Source organism: Chanos chanos, chromosome 3, assembly GCF_902362185.1.
Source record: "Chanos chanos chromosome 3, fChaCha1.1, whole genome shotgun sequence".
NCBI lineage: Eukaryota > Metazoa > Chordata > Actinopteri > Gonorynchiformes > Chanidae > Chanos > Chanos chanos.
In genome coordinates this window covers 26,214,277-26,232,544 of record NC_044497.1, presented here as the reverse complement: position 1 = coordinate 26,232,544, position 18,268 = coordinate 26,214,277, and the positions used below count along the sequence as shown (strand labels likewise).

General features: G+C 40.0%; 1 protein-coding gene across 1 annotated transcript; it reads right to left on the bottom strand.

The window, feature by feature from the left end:
• Positions 1 to 210: 210 nt before the first annotated feature.
• ada (adenosine deaminase) lies at positions 211 to 15,090 on the bottom strand. The gene is made up of 11 exons (XM_030767998.1): positions 14,995 to 15,090; positions 8,442 to 8,503; positions 8,069 to 8,191; positions 5,678 to 5,821; positions 5,401 to 5,516; positions 4,482 to 4,606; positions 2,773 to 2,844; positions 2,034 to 2,135; positions 1,100 to 1,167; positions 685 to 814; positions 211 to 315 (listed from the first exon to the last, which is right to left on the bottom strand). The coding sequence occupies exons 1-11, from the start codon at positions 15,025 to 15,027 to the stop codon at positions 211 to 213; spliced, it is 1,080 nt and encodes a 359-aa protein (XP_030623858.1). The 5' UTR covers positions 15,028 to 15,090.
• Positions 15,091 to 18,268: the final 3,178 nt, after the last annotated feature.

Below are 18,268 nucleotides of genomic sequence, written 5' to 3'. Positions count from 1 at the left end.
AAAAGAATGAATAAGGTCTGAATTAGTGGTAGGAGTGTGTTTTTCAGTAAGTGTTGACTTTGAAAAGAGGTGTCTTTTTTTTTTAATATGTGTGTGTGTGTGCATGCATATGCGTGTGCGTGGATATCTTTGTTAGTATGTGAAAGCTTTTGCTAGCAGGAGGTCCTCTGGGCTGTTTGCTGCTTTTAAATGCATCTCTTGATACTTGGCTCAGAAACATGTGTGTTCCACCATCCCATAAGCCTCACACAGCTGATGCACCAGCTCCCTCTTCTCCTTCTCGGGTAAAAAGCAAGACTTGGCTGCATTTATGTTCTGTGAAAGACGAGAGTAAACAACGCTCTTCAGATGCTATGGTTGTAACCACAATCTTTATGCATATATTTCCATATTTACAAGTACAAATTGTATGAATTACACTCCAAATTATAATTGAAACAACTTTTTAATCTACTGTACTTCAGATGTACATTGTACATAGCTGTTAGATTTTTTTTTTAACACTCACTTGTATTTTACTCGAGTTAATGTCATACTTTGCTTAAGGCAATAGCCTTACCCACTTTTTTCAGGTAAAGGTGGGAATCATAGCAGAATGACTGTGATTTCTATCTCTGCTTCTGAACTATGGTAATTCCAAATGTAAAGATATGATGAAAGACATCTTTGGGGAACTGTGCTTACCACTCTCTGGAATTCTTCCTCAGTGAAGCCCATGAACTTCTTTGCAACTTCGTAATCTTTGTGCAGGTTGGAGTTCAGAACCAAAGGGTCGTCTGTGTTCAGAGAGTAGTTGGCCTTGTCTTCCCTGAACCTGCGAGTACAAAATGGGCCAACCGGAACAAAGAGAAATTCTTCACTGACATGACTTACAGGTGGCCTTAAAACACCACACACCTGCAAAGCAGTTTCAGCTCTCTTTCAATCTGACACTCAGGTCCAAGCCGACCTCCTGAATCTAAAGCTACACTTTATGTTCTAAACATTACACACAGTCAGTGTATGTGAGAGCTCGATGCTGATGGTGTGTATGGCATTAGAGGACTGTGTTAGTGCGTGATTCGTGTGTCAGAGACGTAACACCATACCAGATCCTCACCTGATAAGTGGATGTTTTGTGAAATCTGGATCACAAGCACCCGTCATTCTGCTGGAGATCGGACATGTCTGAAATATGACACACAGAGTACTCTCAGTGACCTTACAGCAGCCTGTCAGCATGGTAAAGGTCAAACAGTCTATTTTTCAGTTCCTGTTTGATTGGAAGTCAAATAATGGCCTGATGTTAAAACTAACAGAAAGCACGTTCTTGATTAGACAGTTTTCAAATTTCAAAGACTTGCCATTCATGAAATTCATAAAATAGCCACCAGGGGGCAGTAAATGCTTAAATTACATTCAATGTCAGCTTTGCATTCAATGAATTCTGCCCAGCGTGCATATTTGCATTGCATTGCATACAACAGTTTATATTTAATCAAATGTGAGAAATGGAGTAAAAACAAAACAGAAAATTATCTGGCCCTTTAACAAGATGACATTGGTCAGTCTGACATGCCCGACAGATTTCCTGACATGTAATCAGCTTGGCAGTACGAGACTAGAACGATAATTAACGCAGGCATTGTCATGTGACATCACACACCAAATATAGGCCGCTGCATTTAGCATACATGTAAGAACAAGAACAGAAGAATCCTCAGAAGTTGGTGCAGTACCTGAGTACTTAAAGAGTTTATTACCCCTCACTACTTCAAGAGTTTATTGCAGATGCACAGTGACTTATGTCACCTGTGTACTTTACGTTTGGGGTCAATGACAAAGCTGAATGATCTCCTCATGGAGATACTGTTCAATGAGGCAGCCAATAACAGCAAGGTCTCTATCTCCTCTGCTTACTGCGGCAAGGGCTCAGAGAAGTACAAGATGATGTTTAAAAAAAACCCCAAAAAGGAATAAAATAGGCATTCAGAAGCTGTTCACTCACAGATCTGTTGTACTATGGCAGCACAAGAAGTGTTTTCCATGTTTACCTCAAAATGCATGTTCTCCTCCAGTAAACGTCTGTACAGCGCTTGGTCGTCAGTGGTGTGGTAGCCATGGCCTATGCGCTCCGCTTTCAAAACCTCTACCGCCTGAGTGGACAGAAAAATAAGGATGAAAAAAAAAAGAAAAATGGTAGCTTTGAAACAACACTCAGCATTAACTTGTAAGGACATGTTTTTTTTTTCTCTCTCTTTGCTGTTCTGAGTGTGGCTATTTTTAGAAGGCCATTTTTTCAATGTCACTGATGAATGAGTAGACTTAAAAACTGATCACATGACCAAATGAAGAAATGCTGTAAGGCACATGACCATGACACAAAGTGGCTCTTAGTACAGGACGACAGTGTAGTGAAAACACTAACACAGTCAAGGTAGTCCCCCGAACTTTTAAATCCTCTTAATTAAGGCATTAGTCCACCTGAGTAATCCCAGTCTACCCTGCCATAGCCATGTAGCAACTCTTGTTTAAATCTTTGCTTAGCTTTCCAGGAAAAGGCGTAGACATGTCAAAGCCATATCACATTCCATAAAGAATGTATTATACACGTATTGTTTAAAAAAAAAAAAAGTCATCAAACTGGTTCTATCGTCACTCTCTTTCATTTGGAACTTCAAGTTTTTGCTGTTTTTTTTTCTTTTTACTCTCACTATATTGTTTCAGAAACATTCTTCTTTTTAACAGTCAGTACAACAACATTGACATGAGCATGTGAAAGGGGGGACTCACCTCTTTCACCACTGATGGTGGACCCACTTCTCCTGCATGCACTGTCCTGTGAACCCCACTCTTAACTGCCTCCTGTCAACAACAGCTTCCATCAACCACCATGAAACACAAACTCCAAGGGTTACATCTGGATTTCACTTCAACCCTCCCTACACATCATTCCCAAAGATTTATCTTTCACAACACTGAACATGGAATGGAGAAGAATACAGATGATAATTGTATTGTGTGGAGATAATCTGAAACATGTACAGCCATGTTTATCGGACCACTTTATCAGTCTAAACCTAACGACAAACAGCAAAATTGAGTTTATTTATATGGTGTTTCCAGTCTCCATCCTTCGTTTAGATTAATGGAACAAACAGATGTTGTCATTCACTCAGTTTTAGCCAACGAGATGCTGTTCCCAGACGCTCTCTCTGGAGAACTACCTCCTTCCTTAGTGTCGAAATCCTCCTGGCTATGCAGTACTACAATAGCATCGGAAACATATTCAGAGAAAAATACTTGCCAAAAATAGAGACTCCATCTGCATACAATCAGTACCATATAATGAAATATGCAGTCTGGACATAAAAAAGCCTAATTTTCTGTTACAAGAATCTCTTATCAGTGTAGGACTGCAATGAACTACTATAACTAAAATATATGGTGAGATATTATAATAATACTGTACTCTAATACCTATAAACATAAAACTATTATAATTCTGTATGGGTAGGTATTTCACACATAGGTCAAACATGCCTCTACTTGGTGAGACTGATATTCAGGCAGCAAGCAATAAGCTTGTGTGAACAGTAACCATAGTAATAATAATGACACAACAATAATAGTAATAGTAACAATATCAGGCTTTCTTAGTGCACTTCGAACTCTGAAATGATAAGCAACGACCAAACGAGTAGTAGTAAAAAGAGAGGACATATTTCTTTACAAACTGACACAGGTAAATGTATCTCTGATGCTTATAAAATGATATAAAATGAATTTTAATATCTTGGGGCTTCTACTGAATTGAAATGGTGATAAAAGAATAAGAGGCAATGCCAGAGTTTTTCCCCATAAGCGGAGAGAGTAATTAAACTCTTCCTCAAGTTTTGTAATAGCCCAAATAAAGATAGGTGATAACGTAACAGAAGTTCAGCCAAGGTTTACTTCCACTTTTATCACAAGTCCAGTCCAAGGAATTTATATAGCATGCACTCTGCAGCCTCACACACTCACCATACCCTTTTCAAATGGCTTTTACTCTAACCACTGCAAGGGGATTCCCTAAAAAACCCAGCATATTTGAGTGGAAAGAAACTAAAAATTTGGCGTGCTACGTATGTCTAAGCCTGAAGTTTAAAGAACATGTTTAGATATGTTAACGGATGTCATGCTGCGTCTTTCTCATATGTTCAAGAATTAGCACCGTTATGCTAACACATGCATACAAGATTTACTACTTAAGAGTCAATGTTTCTTTGTCATTAAATCAAGCGTTGTATATTACAAACAGACAAGGGACTCAGTCTGAATTTAGGAGCATTTATCAAATTGATGTGACTTTTCCATTCTACACGCGGCTATGAAACATTACATAATAATGCTAGTTTGGCTACACAACAAGAATGTGGTTGGCTTAGATTCTCTCCTTTCTACGCCAGACAATGCCGCAAAAACAGCAGAATGATGTACGGAGTGATGCTAAAACACGTTACCTCATAGGCTTGTTTGTGTTCAGGGTAAGCTTTAGTGTCCATTAGCTCGTCTCCTGCTAGATCAATGGCCACAACTCCATCATTACGGTACTTCTTACACAACTCTATCACATCCATAGACCACTCTGCATGGAAAACACACACAAACACACACACTTTTGTAAGAAGTGTGAATAGAAACCTCAAGAGTCAAAAGATGATGGACGAGAGAAGAGTTCAATTAAAACATGCCCTCTGTTTGTGTGAAATTGGTGCACAGTTGCGAAACTCAAACAGACTTACAGTTCACAGTTTGAGTTTTGCATTTCAATGCTGTCAAGTACTAATAGGAGGCTTACTAGAAAGGGCTACACTGGTTCTTTTCAAATGATGAAATGTGAACTCGAATCAGGGATATGACCCATTTAAGAGCTAGATGCTTTCATTTTTCCACTGATTAATGCACTTGGACAGTTCTTCACAATTAACTCATTATTTGAGAGAGAGAGCATAACCAGAACACATCCATTTTATCACTGAAAAAAGAGGGAGAGATGAAGAAGCTACTCCTCACAGACTACAATCCTCTCTAATGAGAATTCAGGGGACGTTTCTGGCAACTCAAAGTGAATGTCAGGATCCATTTGTGCCGGTCACCATAACCGCTCTTGAAATGAAAGATTACTCTTCAAAAACACCATTAAAATAACATGCAGCAGTAACATCAGCCAAAACCTGATAAACACACTGATGCTGAGAGTAACCTTGCTCGAGTGGATACATTCTGTTCTCCATTGAGAATCACACACAGAGGAGTACGTCCAAATTAATGATGGAATCAGTTACTGAGAAGCTCCTCTCCCTCAGAAAGAGCCTGCACAGTGACACGAGGTGGTAAGGGAGGAGAGGAGAGGGGAGGGGAAGGGAGGGGGTGCATTACTTGGCATGTGACGCATGCAGCACAGAATGGACCTGGCTTTGGTTTTGAAGGCCTTCTCCCCCTCGTTCAGGCCCTGATTGACCAAATTCACCACTTCGTCTGGTGTCAGGTCACCTCTGAACAAAGAGAGAGAGAGAGACAGAGAGAGAGAGAAGGCATGCAGAGCATAGTCACTAATTAGAGCAAAGTGTTTTGAGTTTCACGGCTCTTTTTTTTTTTAAATCAAGCTTACTCACGACATCTCAAACTTAAGTGTTTATCTAAGGAGAACACTCACTCTTTCTGCTCCCATGGTATGGGTTCCACGTCACGGTTGGCCAGAAGATGGGGGCTGTATCTTGCTTCCACATAAATCACTCCTTCTTTGGCTTTGTCCTCCACAAACTCATATGCTATTCGCTTAATGGCTTCTCTGTCCCCCCTGTTGATACAAATGCATGACCAAAGTGAAATGAAGGTTACTGTTGCAGAGATAACTAAAATAACACAGAATGAAGAAGGAAACCTGAGAACTCTTGGAAAAAAAAACACAAAACATTTGAGTTGTTTGGTGACAGGTGATCATAGAGACATTAGAGAGGGAACAAAAGGTCCAGCCTAATCTACGTCAGCACTCTTTAAACACAGTCAGAAACATTAATAACAATCCTGTTTTCCGAATTAGAAAGCAGAGCTACTAGAGACTGACCTGGAATACTGTTTGTGTTCATGTGGGGTAATTTGAGGATACATAAAAAGAAGCAATCTAGGACTGGTGCTATTCTTGCTTTGGACTCTTGGACTGGCGTAGAGTCAGTACTTCTCTGAATGAAGAGAGTAATCTGATTTAAGGTTTGAATTGCCAGAGCTATAAACGTCACAGAATGACCGCACTCTCCTGCACTTGGCTGGCATTCAACCCAAAACATCCCACCTCAGCTACAGACACTTAGCTTTGGCTTTGCTTACGGCAGTGTAACAACCAGTGTCCTCTGTGGTTAAAACCAGGAAAGACTGCTTAGATGTATTAATAAACTAATACGCTAAATCTTTACCTTCAATCTCTCTGAATCTCGAAATGGTAAGATATTAAAATGATTTCTGAATAAAGTTACTTTAATATTTCAAACCGGGGTGTGAGGACATTTCACTTGGGTTTGACATTTCATTTGGGTATGACATATTGCAGAGTTCACTCATAATCTCTGAATATGAGTCTTTAAACACATTATTATTCCATATCTGGGCTATAAATATGAGTTCATGAGATGTAAACTGTCATGTGAATTGTCACAACAGCACTTTTATGTGGCAATTATAAAGAGCTCTTTTATGGGAGAAAGCAAACCTTTCTTTAATGACACCCACTGCAGGCGCCAGCTCTCTGGCACATGACGGTACGTTCAAATAGTCATCATTTCCCCTTTAGTGTACACTAACTTCCTTCAACAGAAACCAGTCGTATTCGAAGAGCACCAGATCATTAGTCAAATCAGAAGACAATACCGGCTTCCAATTTACACAGTACCAGGTTCCAGCACTTGCACAAAAAAATGTTAAAAAAAGAAAAGAAAAGAGAAGAGTCCAGCACGGGCCAAAACCAGCCAGTAAATTCTGTGTGTTGTGGTGGGAGAGGCGGTTGGTGTTTAAAACAAAAAAAAAAAAAAAAGGGTGGCTTTCAAGGGCTCACAGAGAGAAAGCTTCATTCAGCATTACTGCCTCCCAGCCTAGCTGCAACAACAACAAAAAAAAAGAGTCATATTGTTTGTTCCGTCCACAGAGCTAAGTTCATAACAACTATGGTTCTGACGAGTGTCTTTGAGGCTGGCACATTCTGTGGTTCAGGGTGAAGGAAATATTTCACAGACAGGACATTCTCCACGATCATGCCCACAATGGCACATGATGCGGCACATGACGTTGGCTAGGACATGAGCTGCATTTTAAAGATGCCCCCCCAGCATTGGTGGACAGGTTGCGTAATAGTCTAAGTCTCTTCACACAAACGCTGAGCCTCACTCAAACTGCAAAACTTGCAGACACAGGCTTCATCACTTCCACATGAAAACACAGAATTCAGCACATAGCTAATTAAAGTGAAATTATATTCATCCGGAATTCCCCTTGTACAAGACATAATGGTTTGTGCAGACAAGGAGAATGATCAGTGTCATTTTTTTATTTTGAACCCCCTTTCCTCCCTATTCTACATCTCGACTTCCTTTACGAGCTTAAATTCCCACCATGTCGTGACCTCTGTGTCAATGTGGGAGGGTGAAGACTCAGCGCATCAGTCTTCTGAAACATGCCAGCCACTGTTTTTTTTTTTTCACCACTGGGTGGAATCACAGCAGCTGCGAGAGCCATACCATTTCTCCTATAGCTATCTCCAAACAGAACAGGCACTTCACTGAGGCGAGGAAGAGCGATGACAAGGAGTATACTCTTGTACAGACCCCCCCCCCCCCCCCCCCCCCCCCCCCCAACTGTATTCTTTACAACGACTGACTCCGCCCACATCATCGCTGAGGCTGTCACTCAGTCTGATTTATATGCAGCTCTGTGCAGTTTTATATGAAATTAACCTCATCTCAAACCACATTAATCTCTTAAATGGCCACGCCAAGGATTTCTGGGTGACGATGCTTTTCATTATTTTATTGGGGATATGAGATGTGCTTATACTCACGCAATGAAAGGCATGTAATGGTTGAATTTGCTGAGGAATTCTGTGAGCGTGGAAGGATTCTTTAACGAGCAGAGGTCTCTCATCTCTTCCACTGTCGCCACGGGCAGGGTCATTCCCCGTCTCCTACGTAAGTCAAACCACAGACTGGTCATGTGACAGCACAAGGCGTAGGGCAAAACAGGATTTCTTATATCACTGTATGGATATACTTTCATTCTGCTACATATTCTATAACTCTCTCAAAATTGAGAGCATGGAAGTGTAGTTTGTGGAACATAAGATGATTCAAAAAAGTTTTCTAACATAGTGTAGTCTGTTTTTTCATTGTCAAGGAAAAGCCCATGGTCAAGGAAAATCCCAGAACTTCACTTACTCTGCCACATCCACAATGGTCTCCACTCGTATTGCGCCGTCAAGGTGCACATGTAGCTCGACCTGTAGGTTAAGAGATGACAACATAACCATTAACAATGCCAGAAACCCGCACAGTATTTCAACATCACCACGCAAACCTTTATGACACTAAAAACATTAAAAAAAGCCTTGGCTAGAACCTTTGACCTAAGCTACATGCAGAACATGTGCAGAGTGCAGTCACAGTGTTGTGCAGTTGTGAATGTTGCACTGTACACAGTGTGTTGTGCATGCCCGGAGAGAGCAGGGATGTCACATAGGGTTGAGAGAACGCAGCAAGCCATGCCCACCTGATTCTGGCTATTGGCAGTGAGTTATTGTGACAGATGAACTTTTTAAATCTTAAAGCCCCTCCTTCAACAGTTGAGTCCCACACACGAACACACACACACACACACACGTCCAAGTCCAAGACCCAGTTGCAGCGAGGCTGCTGTAACCCCGAGTGAGGGGACATGGGGGTATGTAGCCTTTGTATGCACCTCCCTCTGGGCTAATAACTGATCAAAAACTCCCCACTCTAGCTCCAGGGTATTCAAACAAAAACCAAACCAAAATAAAACAGACCAGGACAGGCTGAATGTCTCAGATTAGACTGACTGCTTGGATCCTCTGTTTTGTGATTATTCTTTGTAGCACTCCTGATTGTTAGCCTTGCTTCAGCTCTCACTTTTGGAGCTACTGTCTCTATTGCCTCCTAAAATGATCTTGCACTTGAATCCCGTCAATTATTGGAAACCTATCCCTGTGGCACTTGTACACTAGTTGACTCCGTTAACAGCTGTGCGCGTGGCTTCCTTTATGTCTCACTTGTAAGTGGCTTTGGATAAATACGTCTGCCAAATAAATGTATGTAATGTAAATAAATGGGATGAGTGTGAAGACCCCTTCTTGAGCCAACATGTTTAAAAGATCTCAAGGTGAGAATGCTGATCTAGGATCAATTCCTATGTCAATGTGTATTAGGATTATGAATGGCATAAATTGATGCAGGATTAGTACTCTCACTTTGAGAGGGTTCATTATACTTACGGTCCCTTGTCAGGATGTAAGAATGAAATGTGAACAATGCTTATCTGAGTAAGGCTGATCCCTACAGTAGAATCCATTAGCAACAAGTGCTACATGTAAACTCCTGCCACATTGTTTACGCTGCTTCTCAAAAAGTCTTGTCTCTATCTGACTGCATAATCCTACAAGTGAGACAAAGTTTAACATCCCCTTTGCTCTGAACCCAGTGACTGAAAGAAAGAAAGATAGACAGATGGATAGATAAACTGACCTATATTTCTGGGAACCAAACATAGGAGTCATTTTTTGGATGTGTTCAGAACATGCAGTGCGGGGGGGGGGGGGGGGGGGGGTTCTACAATGACTACCATATCAAGTAGAAAGGAAAATTAAATTAACTGGTAGATGGTGTGTAAATTAATTACTAGCTATCAAACCACCAACATCAATCTAATAAGAACTTGTTTAGATTTTAGTAAAACAAGATCAAGACAATGTGTATAGGATTTGTTTAGAAAATTAAATTGTGTTTGGATGAGGAGAGTCATGCTTGCGTATTGTGTTACTTGGGCCTATTGTGTTACTTGTGGTACCCTAGGAAAGCCTATCCAGCATTACTGCTGATTCCATTCCATTTACTCAGTGGGTTTCTGGTTGAGCAAAACAAAAGACCTGTTTTCAGTGTGGTGTGAGAAAAATACATGTAAACACAGACTGTCATGGTTGTCTAAACAGAACAGGTATTTCCATCAAGCCATTGAATTCAGTGTAGCATTATCAAACATAGTGGCTTGGTAGCATGTTTGGACAGGCTGATTCTGAAGAAAGACTTTTCTACTTTTTAATTTTGAAATCTTACATTTCTAATTTCAGGTATTTTATTTTGAAAAAAAATGTGGACTTACATTTATACATGTGTCATAACAGTCAGTACCCTGTTGTGAAACATGGGAGCACAGTAATGCAGTCTTAAAAAAAATAAATCACTTGACACAGCTTTCATCATAGCTGAGTAACTGAAAAAGTTCTTGTTCTCGTACTGAAGTTAAAGGATTAGTTAAATCAGGATCAATTCAGCCTGTTATTTTACTGAGGTCAAGCCATTTGATTGGAGCCATGCCCTAACATTAGTGACTTGTGTGGATATTTAAAACATTTACAAGATATGAACTGTTTACTGATTAATTCTAATGTAAATTTAATAGTCATTAAAAAGAAGGCTCTGTTCACAATCAGGGTGTCAAATGCATTGAGTATTTCTCACCCAGCAAACGCCCAGTATCCATGCAAAATGACAGAAACACACTTCCTCAACTCAAACTTGCCTTGACACAAGGTCGTATTTTTATGGCCTCTTATCCGCGATTATAATGACAAATTACGGGTGTTTCATGGCTACTGAGATGTGTGTTATAAGGCAAAGTTTACACAGATGTCCAGTCCGCTCTTTAAGAGGAAAGACCCTCGTGAATGAGGACGAAACAGGAGATGTAGGGCCAGTTTTAAGGAATTCGGTGATCAAGGTATCATGTGGCTGATGCTTCAGACAATAGCTTTACAGGAAATGTGGTCTGAGGACGAGGAAGCAGAATCTCCTTGCTGGAAAAAAGCCAACGCTCCATTCACACACAATCTGCACTGTACTCTGTCATATCTAATCACCGGCACGAATACAGCAATGTTCTTTAAACAACACTTTGGCCACACATGCAATCAATATTAGTGAAGGGTATTTACAATGTAACGCTGGCGCCAAGGGGAGGGGGGCCTCTGAGTTGATCTAGCACAAAGCAAACTGACCATGGCAAAAGATATTCACATACATTCTTCACATTCTCTGAAGTAGGGGGAAACTAAGAGAGCTCTCTCTTTAGACGCAGCATGCATTGCACATTATGACACAAAAATGAAAACAAAAACAAACAAATGAACAAAAAAATATTCTGAAAAACAGACAAGCAAAAGGTGTTTTTGTTTGTTTGTTTGTTTTATATAAAAATATGACAAACATGTCTACTATGTGTGACATTGTGCATTTCCTTCTCAGAGGACAGTATAAGAACCACAAAAAATGAGATGTGGCTGCATCGCTTGAAACAGACAGTGATTCTTTTTCATTTTTTAATCCAGCCCATGAGACCCCCTGGACAGAAACTCGCTGCTCTAACCCATCACTAACAGAGCTGATGGGATTTGTCTGCTGTTAACTGATTAATTGAGGCGTGTTGGCTCAGGCCTACGTCGAAGATGTCCGGTGTGTTTCAAGGACTGGATTTGAAAAACAAAGGGATAAAGGAACCCTAATTAAAATGACTTCACAAAATAAAAGCTCGCTTTCAGCTTAACACCTCCATCCAGTCTTTCTCAGCACAATGCAACAGGAAAATGTACAATATACAAATGTACAATAAATTTGTGTATCTGCGCCAAGGCAACTGGAAAACCAGTGATTTTCTGAGGCGTGTTTGTGTTCCGTGATAAGTCTTGGTGTTGCTCCTCCATTGCTTCATTTTATAACGGTTTGTCTGGAGAGCATGAGGGCGTACTCCCTCAGCTATAACTCTCTTTTCTTCGCTCGTAACACAAACCTTTTGGCTTCACAGTTGGCATACCATTCTTTCCACACAAAACATGATGTTCTGTGCACTTCAAGAGCCTGAAAAACTTTACAGTTAAAAATTTTTTGCTCCTCATAACTAGCAAAATATGTCACATGTCAAATGATGATGAAATTGTGCTAACATCTTAACATAGAACCGAGAGGGGAAGAGCAGTAACAGTGTTGACAAGTTTTATATTTAACTTGCAATATGGATGATATAAGTTGTGTGTGTGGATTCTTATTGACAGAGTGTCTGTTTTCAAAGACCAGGTGAGACATCTAATCCAGGCCAGGCCCTGGTTGTGAACGAGTGGCATTCTCTGTGCCTGGGTCAATATCTGCATGTACATATCATCAGGAAAATGCTCAGGTCAGTTCATACCCATGGACTGTGTTGTTTTTATAAGAGAAAAACAAGAGTCATTACATGTTGTCTGTATATTAAGCCCTTCAGGGAAACTAAGCTAAATTTAAATTACTGCCGTGAAGCTGTGCTCTTATTAGACAAGGAGCTAAACACTGCATCTCCAGAGAGACTGTACATCTATGAAAAATTCATAAGATGGGTTGGAGAGCTGATATGTGTGTGTGTCCCTTATGACTTTTCCTGTATATCTGGTGTATCCTGTGTTCTATCAGCAGTCAGTATCCTAATTCAATTAAAAGACCTCTGTATATTGTGGTGACGTTGCCTCCATGGTGTGAGGAAATATTAGCGATGTGAAATACATTAACAGTCTTTTCACAAAAGATTACTTCACCACCATTCTTCTTCAACCATTAGTTAACACAGCACAGTCAACAGTGTGTGTATTTGTGTGCATGTGGTGTGTTGTGGTGTGTGTGTGTGTGTGTGTGATGCAGGCTGGGAGGGGATGATTAGTAACTGTGGTTGTGTTGCAGTTACAACGTATTCCTCTATCTGAAGGAACATAAACAAATCCGTGGGCGCCAGCAGACTGACTCACTGATGTTTTCAGCCAGCAAAATCCCTCTGTTGTTTCTATCACTATTTCTCTAAGTGATCTGAGTATTAAAGCAGGCGAAGAAACTGCACATCTTGTAAAGGTTTGTATTATCTGAAACCTTCAGTAAGACCACAGTGCAGTAGCAGATTGTGATTTTGAAGGCCACCGGAGGATTTCATATGCAAACAATCAGTACAGTGTAAGAAAAACAATCCAAATTATTATCTGTGAAAATACAATCTAAATAGACAGTTGGAAGTAAAGTACACCTTATTTACAGAAGATTATGTTTTCTTACTTTCTCCTATTTCTTATATTTGTGTATTTCACAAGTCTGGTTCTACAAATATTTCATGTTACTGTACTCGAAAACGTTTGTTGCTGATGACTACTGAACCCTTCCTGCAATCTTATTTCCAGCTTTCTACATTGCTTACTTAATGGAAGTTTATGTAACCTCTGGCTTTCTACTTAAAAAGTGTGAAAGCCACTTTGTGGTCAGGATTGTGATACAGTACTGTTTTTTTAAAATAAAGCTGAAGTCTGATGTGACAACGTAAAGAACCATCTTCATATTCCCCTCTGAGTTTAAAAAAAAAAAGAATTTTCTAACATTTTTTTGGAAACTGCCCTGAAGAGCAAGATTAAAGATGTCTTCCTGTGTTCTTACACATTCTGGCATGTTTCTAAAGAGACACTGCAAGAGTTTCCTTTTGTAACTCATGTTTGCAACCGACCCACACAGATGTACATCATACTTACTGCACTACTGCATTGCCACAACAGAAACAGTAACCACTTTAACTGCAAAAGTTTCCTCTTTTTTGATATTTTCTGTACTTCCTTACGATGGGGTATGTGACAAACTGGAATTGTGATGTTTTAAAGAGTCTATTAAATTTACTGGTCAAATTACAGAGACAATGAGAGAGAGAGAGATGAAAATGTTAAAAATGAATACAGATACAGCATCACTGAGCTGTTTAAATTCCCCAGACACCACCAAGTCAATATAATACGAGCACAGACCAGGACAGGCTGACGATTTCGTTCTTGCTCGGGTTATGGTGAAATCATGTTTTCTGCTTATCGACTAAGCTATAGAGTCAGCACTCTGCATTGTCCCCTGTGAGCTCACTCACTCCAATGACTCCAAAGGGCAGTAGTATCTGTTCCCTATCTGTAGCTGTCTCTGGATCTGAGGCAAAAGGACTTCAGGTTGTTTCCAGGAACGCCCTATCTTTATCCTTCTGCTCCCGTACATCTATGGACACTGTGCCTTAATAAGACCAAAGTAGCAAGGTAAGCAGGTCCCCTCCAACCTTTGGATTACTATAGCATCACAGGCAAGACAGATGACAGTTACACAAACATGCATGTACTTGAGAGACACTACTGTTTGCAGATCCACATTGTAATCTCATAATTAATTACTAAGGGTGTAATTAAACAACCAAGGGTTTTTCTCACTCATGCTTTTACTCTTTACTCCCTATAAAACATCCAGTGTAAGTCATGTTAGCACTACTCTATTAATGTTAACAACCTCTTTTATTCAACGACCATCCTGTCCTCTCGGTCTGAGAATTTAGTAAGCACCCTTTTATTTCACTTTCGCCGGTCACGTTTTAACACTATATCATCAAAGTAAGCTGAAGCAGATGCAACAGCTAAACAGTACTATTTAAGTGAGAATATATTTAAATATATCGCTCCTCTTACACCAGTTAACCTTCATTGTGAAGTCCTGTCTGTACTCACGGTATGATCCTCATTTACCTGACCAGTGGCGGACAGAACCAAACAAAAAAATTTCAAATTGGCTTCATATCTGGTTTTTCAAATAAGCCACTTCCTAACACGTGCGACTGACACTGATCCATTTTCACACTACCTGTTCACAACCATTTCCCTCTTCAATCTCTACTCACCTTGGGCTTGTTAAATGCGAGTTCTTCTGCCATTGTTAAGCGTATCGCCAGCTCAATCTGCCGAGGAAATTCGTTAGCTGATGAACTCACGAACCGGTGTCCTCACCCTGTCTGGCGAAGTTCAGTCTATTTGACCACATTACTGATATATAGTCGACTCTGACCCACAGAACACGCCTATCCACTCTGCCTGTCGCTGTTGCCACATGCTGTTCTACCAACACACAACCACGCCTACTCAAGTTAACTAACAGCTATGTTAAAACTTTTCCGGTTTGCAGGAAACGCATCATTCGGAAGACAACTGAACCGTTCGAGCCATGCGAAGTGCTTTAGCCGTAATCTTATTAAGATCTGCTGAGCGGCAAAACAGGCTTGTCAGGCTAAAACTCTCCTCTCCTTACATCTAAGACCTACACCTTCTACATAATGCGTGACATTTATTTGAATACAACATCAACAATACAACAATTTCACGTAGTCACAACTGGAATTAACACCATGCTCCAAAGGCACACCACACAGTGAAAATTAAAACAAGGTTTTGAAGTCAAGCTGACTGTTCGTTAAGGCCACATACAATCCTCGCCAAGAGGTCTTTGCCTTGAGTTGTCACACATGGTTTGCCTTGTGTAATACGACCAGCTATGAGCACTTGTGTGAGTTCATGAGTAAGGCGTGAACCAGATGATTTCCTGTAAAACCAATATGATGTTATCTGTGCGGATTTCTGATTCACCTGGAATTCTGTGCTATATGCATGAACGGAAGCCCGATTAGAGCTTTGGCTCCCTCGTGTGGGTATTCCTGTACCTGCTCTGTTAGCCATATCGAATCGAAATTCTGTGACAAATTAAGCGTTGTGCATCTCTTTTATCGAGCAGGGTGTTACAAGCAGTGCTGTGCAAGTTACTGTAAATGAGTAATTAGTTACAGTTACTAGTTACCTCTACCAAAAGTAGTTGAATTACTTTACCAGTTACTGCATATTAAAGTAATTAGTTACTAGGGAAAGTAACTTTTGCATTACTTCGTAATGTTTGCTTCAATTCCCTACAGTTGTCCTGAATTTTTGGACTGTAGTCAACATATCTTGATTGTCCATCTGCAGAGTATGAATGTTTTATGATTTTGTAATATAAAAATCTGTGATCTTTCAAAAATATATGAAAAACTAACTTTAAAGTTGTTCTCTCTGAATTTAGTGTGTGATATCAGTAATAAGCATCTGTTTTGTGCTAGAGGGACAAAGCAGTCCATTTGGGTGTGATATCATAGAGAGAATTACGACAGCACTGAAGCTAATATTGCCATGTGTTTTACTGAGCCGATGGAAGCAATAAAAAATAGAGTTCCACAACAAATTACTCCGGAGGATTTCAGTTTAACCTCACAGAAACACAGCACAATTCTTTTTCTTGCCTGATACTAACAGACTCAGTTAGGGTGTGCTTGTTCTGACACGCAACGCAACGCATTGGAACGCAAAGCAACGCAACGCAACACATCGCAACGCAACGCAACACATCGCAACGCAACGCAACGCAACGGAACACAACACAACACAACACAACACAACACACTTTCTTCACTGATGGTAACAGACTCAGGGCAGTCTTACACTGGCCCAGACAGAATTAAGTACATCGTCCATACAGTGAACAGTCAGCTGCCAGTCAAATAACATTAAAGACTACATAATGTCCTCTCATTGTGTCCTATCAAATGACACATGTGAAACAAAATCTCCCATTCATGTATTTCTCAAACAGGTGCATTTGAACTAGCAATGCAGTAACTTTCAAGGCAAATAAACTGTCACCACGTCATTCTCGCTGTGGCAATTTTGAGGTAGAGTATAGAATGGTATTTGATTATGTTTACAAACATATACACATACAATATGTGTATGTGCACACAATAATAATAATAATAATAATAATAATAATATAGTCTCAAAGGGCTTTACATGTCTATAACAAAGTCAAATCAAAATGATATTATCCATAAGTTAGAGAAAATAGATAAGTCTTTAGTCTGGTTTTAAAGGTATGGAGAGAGTTTGCCTCCCTAATTTCTGTAGGTAAAATATTCTAGAGGAAGGGAGAGCAGTAGAAAAAGGCCTGGTTGTCAGCGGACTTCTTTTTAACTCTTAGAACGACTAATAGTCCAGAATCTTGAAAGCGCACGGTACGAGGGGGGATATAGGGTGTAATTAAGTCAGATAGGTAGGCCAGAAGATATCCAACCCTTAATAGCACTAAGACACACCTCAAGGTTAGCCAATTCAGAGCGGTCATTGTGCTCATGGTATTAAGAGGTCACATTATCATAGTGGACAATGCTTTCTCTCAGAGAGCTAAGATTTAACCCAAGAGAACACCAGGCCACAAATGCCAATTTGATTTTCCAGGTGCTTTAACAATTTAGTGTGATCGACCATGTCAAATGCTGCACTTAGATGAAGCAGAATAAGAATAGAAGTAGCACCAGCATCCATGGCCAAGAAAAGATCATTAGTTACTCTAGTAAGCGTGGTTTCAGTAGAGTGAAATATTTCAGACAGACTGTTAGAGGACATATGGGCTATCAGCTGAGCAGCTACAATTTTTTCAAGTATTTTTGAAAGAAATGGGACTTTAGAGATTGGCCTATAATTATTTAAGGCTTCAGGGTCAACGTTCAGTTTTTTAAGTAAAGGCCCGATCATGGCCGTTTCAAAAGCAGAGAGTAAAAAAACAGATTTAAGTGACATATTTAGAAGGTTTGGCTTTGTTGGGCTGATCTTAGCAAGTAGGGGATCAAGGAGGCTAGAGAGATTATGTTAAATTGAGTTAAAGGGTGCAAATCATGATTAATCTCAGGTGCACTGATGGAGAGCGTGCAGGCAATCTGATTTGATACATTAATTTGAATATTACGACGAATTAAATCTATTTTTGCGAGAAAATTTCAACAAAATCGTTCGCAGTAAAAGGGCTAGATTGAGGGGAGTCATTGTGGGTAAGTTTAGATACTGTGTACTTAAGAGACTGTTTGTATTTTTAACATTGAGCAGGTCTATACCTTTTACTGCCAAAGGGGGTAGGCTTGATTGTTTTGCACATATCTCAATTGATTTTGGAATAAGTCCACTAGACTTTTAGGAATGGCTCATTTGATGTTATTAAACTGTACTTTGGGAGGTGGAAGCCCATACCTACCACAAAAATCATTGTAAGACAGAATGTTTCCATCCCTATCTATGACATCCAGTATGGACCATATATTCTTT